This window comes from Indicator indicator, chromosome 2, assembly GCF_027791375.1.
Source record: "Indicator indicator isolate 239-I01 chromosome 2, UM_Iind_1.1, whole genome shotgun sequence".
NCBI classification, from domain to species: domain Eukaryota; kingdom Metazoa; phylum Chordata; class Aves; order Piciformes; family Indicatoridae; genus Indicator; species Indicator indicator.
In genome coordinates this window covers 29,987,358-29,993,982 of record NC_072011.1, presented here as the reverse complement: position 1 = coordinate 29,993,982, position 6,625 = coordinate 29,987,358, and the positions used below count along the sequence as shown (strand labels likewise).

The following is a 6,625-nucleotide window of genomic DNA, read 5'->3' as shown; positions in this document are numbered from 1 at the left end:
TCAGCCACTGTGTAATCCCCTGTTAACACCAATTCTAGGGAAAACTACTCAGGACCCAGTCCCTGAGGCAAAAAGCTAGAAATTCATGATTTTAGCTCAAGTAATAGACATAATTAATAGCATACATTAGTGGAAAATTAAACATTCTAAGGCCTTGGACCCACTGTCACCTGAAAAAGAAAAGGCATTTTCTATATGGGGTGGCCTAGATCCAAACCTCCAAGCACACATAATAATGCAATGATTGGCCAAGACCTCCAGATCTATCTCAGGGGACTGCATCATAGCTGGAGAGTGCTGTGCCCAGTCCTCAGAAGTGCCAAGTGGCTCCAAGGAAGTCCTGCCAACCTCCTCAGGTGCGCTGCAGGCCTGTCCACCTTGCAAATGCTCCAGCATTGCAGAGGAATGCAAGGAAGCTGTGCTCCAAGCAGCTACTGTTCATTCAAGCTGTCCCATCAGCAAAGTTCCAGTCAGACCTTCCTTACTGCCTTGATTTTGACTACTGTATAAATTTATAGGCTATAATTAACTTGCAGCTGCTATTTCTGTTGCACTGTAGGCTGGCATTGTCTGAAGCAGGGAACAATAAGATCACCATTTGCCTTTAGGTACCTCTGGAATACCCTTAAAAAAAAAAAAAGGAACCTGTGGGCTTATATTGTTGACATTTTTTCTCATACCTCATGCCAGCTCCTCTCCCCTTTTGAATACTTACAAGATTGAGGAGAACAGACTGTGTGCAGTAACTGGAAGAGGGGTGGTCTTAGTTCTCTGCAGGGCCAAGAAATTTTGCACTCATCCTTGGGCTACTATGCAGCTTGGCATTGCCAAGGACCAGAGTGGTACAAACCCTTTCCTTCCTCTTGAGGCTAGCAGACCTCAGTGCACAAGGTTTGTCCTTTCTCCCTTGTGGGCTGATAAATGAAAAGGGATGCTTAGCAAACCCAGTGCTGTAGATGATGCAGCTGGTAGGCAGCACAGGATGTGTGGGACAATCTCCAGGCTGTATTACAAGCAGAAATACCATGGAGTTCACCACCTCCTTACTCTCCCTGCAACCAGGTAAGATCTGCCTCGAAGTCTGCTCCACAAAAACAAACAAACAAACCAAAACAAACAAACAAACAAAACCCACACACAAAACCCCCAACTTTGGCGCAAATAGAAAGATGTCAGTGCAAGGACACTCTTTGGGCTAGTCAGTAATTTGCTAACCCCAGCTGGATTCTTCCTCAGTTATGATGCCATGCATTCGTACATCACATAATGATGTAAGCTGGAGAGTTCTCAAATTTGTGTTAGTTACCCTCTACTGTCTCTTGACAATAGAGGGTAAACTAGCATGAATTTGACAATATTGTCTCTTGACAATAGACACAGAATCTGGTGAGGTTTACACTAATAAAGAAATCAACCACTCAATTGTCCATTCTTCTTGAATCAACCCAAGTCATGCTTTCACACAAATTTTCAGGCTTGGGGACCTAGCACCAGCTGGTCCTCTGCGCAACATTTTTCTGCCCTGTGAGTTAATGCATTCTGTTTGTGTCCATCACTGCTAATCTTGAGAATACAGAGTTTTTTACTGATTGAGTTGTGGACTGAAATCAGTAATGTATAGAGGGCAGGGTAGTATTTCACCTCAGCATCAATTGTCCCATGTTTCATTCATACTTCTCTCTCTTGACATTCTTTTCCAAATCTTTGGAGGCTTTCAAATTCCATCAGCACCAAAATGTGGCTTTTCAGCCATGGGTGACCAGCTCATGATGATGCTTGTCCTCTACAATGTTCCTCAGAACAGAAGAATTCTTTGGGCTTGCTCTGTTCTAGTGAGGTTTAAGATGTGGTTGCAACTGGACTTCTTTCATTATGTAAAACACAATGCTGTTATTTTGCTAAACATATAACCTGTTTAATTACAACTACTGTGGCAAGCCCTGAATTCTAACACAATTTCTACAGAACACCCTGCAGTGATAATGGAAAACACACTGCTATCAGTAATTTGGCTTTTTTTTCCTGCCAACTGTGTGTCAAATGAAATTCTAAAATGGACAAAAAAAGTCTTGACACTTACAAAAGAATGAAAGTGTTGTTCCTAAAAACTTAACAGTCCATTACATTAGATTTTTAAGCAACATTTAAGATACAGCTGAAATCAAGAAAAAGAAATAAATATTTTATTCTAATCTCTCACCTGTACACCAGCCATGGCAGTTAAGATGTGAGGCAGTATTACTTACTTACTTGGTTGACTTGCTGTTAATACTTGCAGTTTTACTCACTGTTTGTTTGTGTATAAAATGTTTCATCCTAGTTAAAAAAGAAAATCAATGTAATATATTTCTGCTTTAGATTCACTAATCTATTTGGTTTCTCCTAATTTTACTGCATTCTAAGTGGGAGCAAATAATCTGACAGTACATTAATTAGAATGAAGGGCGGGGGGGGGGGGGAGAAAGAAAAAGTCATAACCGGTCCTCAGTTCCTGGCTGCCTGCCTGTGAAGGTTTTGTTTGTCAGTATGCTTGCATCAGTGTTGGTGGATCTCAACAGCTTTGTTTAGCACACTGGGAGGACAGCAGCGATGCCTTACAGGATGGCAGGCACTCCCAGCCACAGCCCATGGTGCACTTAACATTGCCTGTCCCAGAACTGAATAGCTCCAGTAAAGCTTCTGTGATGCCTACCTAGGACAGCTGAGCTATGTCAGCTTATGACAAGCTCCTAGCCCAAGAGGAACCAGATAACCCTGTGCAACAAACAGTATTGACAACTAATTTAAGTCTGTTTCAGGTGTATAGATTCCCACAGGGCATTCACATATGCAATTTTGTGTTAGCTTTTTCCAGTGGCACTCGCTGCAGGATGTGTTTACATCCAGCTGCTTCTAGGAACAAAGTTTTGACCTCTCTAGCGGCATCACTTGGCATTTTTGGATAAGGACAGCACTGTGGCATCACAAGTTCCTTGCTTTGCCGTTTCAGGTGTGGTGCCTTCTTCTGCTTACCCTCCATCCCCTACCTATAACCACCAAGAACAATGCATCAATGGGAGGGTGAGGTGTCCTCCAAGCCCAGAAGCTCCTTTACGAGTCTTTCACCAAACTGTGCGCGGCTGTACCTCGTCACGTGGTAAGCCTCTGACATTTTGTAGAGGATGTAGGCATTGTTTATAGCAATGCTGATGGCAAACCAGAATACTTGCTGCCAGGTCTTGTTTGGTTTGTGAGAAATGAAATACCTAAAAAAAAAAAACCACAAGAGAGAAGGGGAGGGAAAAGCACTGTTCAGTCGATGCTCACAGCTAGGATGCAAGGCATAACCCCAAAGGTTCTGCAGTCAAAGAGAGGAAGCAGGCCTGGGACTCAATACCTAGTGCAGGTATCATCTCTGTGTACAATGTATTTGACAGTCATTGACAGGTAAGCTGCACAATTTGGGATATTTCTGTAGCAGTATATAAAAGAACAGACTTCTTTCTCTCAGAAGCAAAACCTCAGCAATGCTCTCTGTACTGCTCCATGTAAGGAAGAGTACTGATACAGGCTCTTCAAGCTTACTCATGACTAACATCCACATGATGGGAACTGTGGGTCTGAATTTCTCCAATTTGTACCTAAAAAAAGAGCCTCAGGCACATTGTGTTACAGTTTAGGGAAGACTGCTGATGCTTGCTTCTCCTCTTGTTTATCTCTCCTGTGAGCAAAGAATGATTTCTGCTGCTGTCAACAGTAAGTGGGAGGATGTGGGGGCAAGAGCAAACGTGTGCAGTGCTGGAGTACCTCTCTATGAGGCAGAACTAGAAAGGACTGACATCCTTATATTTAGGTTCTGACTAATTCTAGGACTGCCAGTTGCTCTTCAGTCATGAGTTTTCCCACTTTCCTACTTCCATATATTTTTAGTAACCATTTACATGTACTACCTCACCTCTCTATCATATTGATTTCCTCATACCAGATCCTAACATTGGTCTCCAGCAACCACCATCTCCTCTTCATCTCTTTTACTGAATTCTTGCTGCCTTGCCCTGAACTGTGGCCTGTGAAAGCAGGACTGGGCTCTCAGCTGCAGCTCATCATGGGTAACTCAACCACTGCAGCAACAGAAGGGTGAAAGAAATACACACATGCATGCACACAAAGAGAGACATTTTCTTACTTGCTGTACTTGTCGTCATATTTGCAGATATAGCTAAGGTGAGCAGCAAAGGCTTCAACTGCCAGTGGGCATGGGATTTCTCCACTTTTTCTCTTAATTATGACTCCTGCATCAATTAAAAACATAACAGTTTTAAATCCACATCACAGGTCTAGCAATTAGAAGATAAATTTCTAGATACAATTTATTATAAAGTAAACCTTATTGAGAAGTTTCTGCCCTAAATCTGGGAAGCTATCTGTAACAGAGATGCTAATTTGATTATTTCTTTTTCATTGCTACTAAATTAAGTGAGTGGAAGGGGAAGAGAGGAGATGATTTTTCATCTGGAAATGAAAAGGTGTTAGGCAAACACTTTTACCATATGTTCAGAAAAAAACCACATGTTGGTATAGTGCCACAGTAGACCCCTACAGACAGTGTCTCTCCTCTTGCTTCACAAGCTGTGGTCACCTCTAGAGCTGTGACTTGGTATTTTATGCTTTGAGTTCTGAAGGTCCCATATGAGTTCTTTGAAATGAAATCTTTTGCTTATCTCCACCCATGGGGGCCAAGAGCAACAGTATCTTCACTTCACTGGGTGTTACTTGAGGAGCCAGAACTCAGATATATGCTTGGGTTGCTCAGTGGAGCTCTCTTTGCCCGCAGATGAGGTTTTCCTGCCCTGCCTTGTCAGAGGGCTTCGATAATTCAGATCATCATGGAAGATGATTATCCTGATTGCCAGAGAAATCTGTGGGAAGTCAACAAGTTCCCTGCAGATACCCACCAACCACTCTCTGCATAGACAAGGATTTGGTGCCTAGAGCAGGTTACTCCAAGAACAGGCCCTGTCCCCTCACACATCTTTGACCTGGCATTCTCCAACACTACAGCAGTATTAATGATTCCAATCCTCTCCCAAGAAATTCCCCTAGCTCTTCTCCAATTTATTGCTCCTGTTCTCTGTGGTTTTGCTATGCAGGGGAAGCTCCTTGTGGGAGGGAAGGATCAGTAAAACAAACTTACAGTATAGGAATCTGCTCCCTAAATTCTGACTTTATGCCCTCACAGGCTTTGATGGCCAGCTCTCCAGGGTATGGACTACCTCTTACTCGATGCTTATGGCACACTGTCTAGTGAGGATATCTACTCTCTCCTAGGCAAAACACTATCCTCCAGATCTAAAGAAGAACTTGGTTTGCAGGGTTGGTTGCATTCTTTCTCAGCATTGTTTTATAGAATCACAGAATGGTCTGGGTTGGAAGGGACCTCTGAAGGTCAGCAGGGGCATCCTCAACTAGATCAGGTTGCCCAGAGCCCTGTTGAGCCTCACTTTGAATATCTCCAAGGACAGAGCCCCAACCACCTCCCTGGGCGACCTGTTCCAGTGTTCCACTACCCTCATAGTGAAGAACTTGTTCCAAACATCCAACCTAAATCTACTCTTCTCTAGTTTGAAGCCACTGCCCCTCATCCTATCACCACAGGCTTTTGTAAACAGTCTCTCTTCACCCTTTTGTACCTTCAGGTACTGGAAGATCACTATTGGGTCTTCCCAGAGCCTTCTCTTCTCCAGGCTGAACAACCCCAGCTTCCTCAGCCTTGTAGCAGAGGTGCTCCAATCCCCTGATCATTTTCATGGCCCTCCTCTGGACCAGCTCCATCAGGTCCACATCCTTCCCTCACTGAGGGCTTCCGATCTGGACACAGTACTCCAGGTGAGGTCTCACCAGAGCAAAGTGGCAGAATCACCTCTCTGGATCTGCTGGCAATGCATCATTTGATGCAGCCCAGGATGTGATTTGCCTTCTGGGCTGCAAGCACACACTGCCTGCTCATGTCCAGATTCTTGTCCATCAGCACCCCCAAGTCCTTTTCCACAGGGCTGCTTTCTATCACCTCATCCCCAGTCTGTATTGATAGTGAGGATTGTTCCAGTCCAGGTGCAAAACCCTGCACTTGCCCTTCTTGAACCTCATGAGGTTCGCCTGGGTCCACCTCTCCAGCTTGTCCAGGTCCCCCTGGATGACATCTCATCCCTCTGGTGTATCAACAGCACCACTCAGCTTGGTGCCATCTGCAAACTTGCTGATGGTGCACTCAATCCCACTGTCTGTATCATTGGTAAAAACATTAAACAGCACAGGTCCCATTATGGACCCCTGAGGGACACCACTTGTCACTGCTCTCCATCTGGACTTCAAGCCATTGAGCACCACACTCTGGATGCGACCATCCAGCCAATTCCTTATCCACTGAACAGTCCACCCATCAAATCTGTATCCCTCCAATTTGGCAAGCAGTATGCTGTGGAGGACTGTGCCAAGGGCCTTGCAGAAGTCCAGAGAGATCACATCTGTAGGTTGTCCCTTGTCTACTGCCATAGTCACTTTATCATAGAAAGTTTTAGTACAGGTACAATTTGGGGACTTCTGATTTCTCAAGCCTTCAAACTCTCATTGCCTTCCTTCTGCCAAC

The 6,625-nt window shown here is 44.3% G+C and overlaps 1 protein-coding gene across 1 annotated transcript in view; it reads right to left on the bottom strand.

The window, feature by feature from the left end:
* Positions 1–3,049: 3,049 nt before the first annotated feature.
* The window catches only part of PGBD5 (piggyBac transposable element derived 5), a 70,124-nt gene continuing 66,548 nt past the window's right edge, over positions 3,050–6,625 (bottom strand). The window contains exons 7-8 of the mRNA XM_054399206.1: positions 4,166–4,271; positions 3,050–3,245 (exon numbers count right to left, since the gene is read on the bottom strand). Of these exons, the coding sequence (XP_054255181.1) occupies positions 3,050–3,245; positions 4,166–4,271 (302 nt within the window). The remainder of the gene's footprint in view (positions 3,246–4,165; positions 4,272–6,625) is intronic.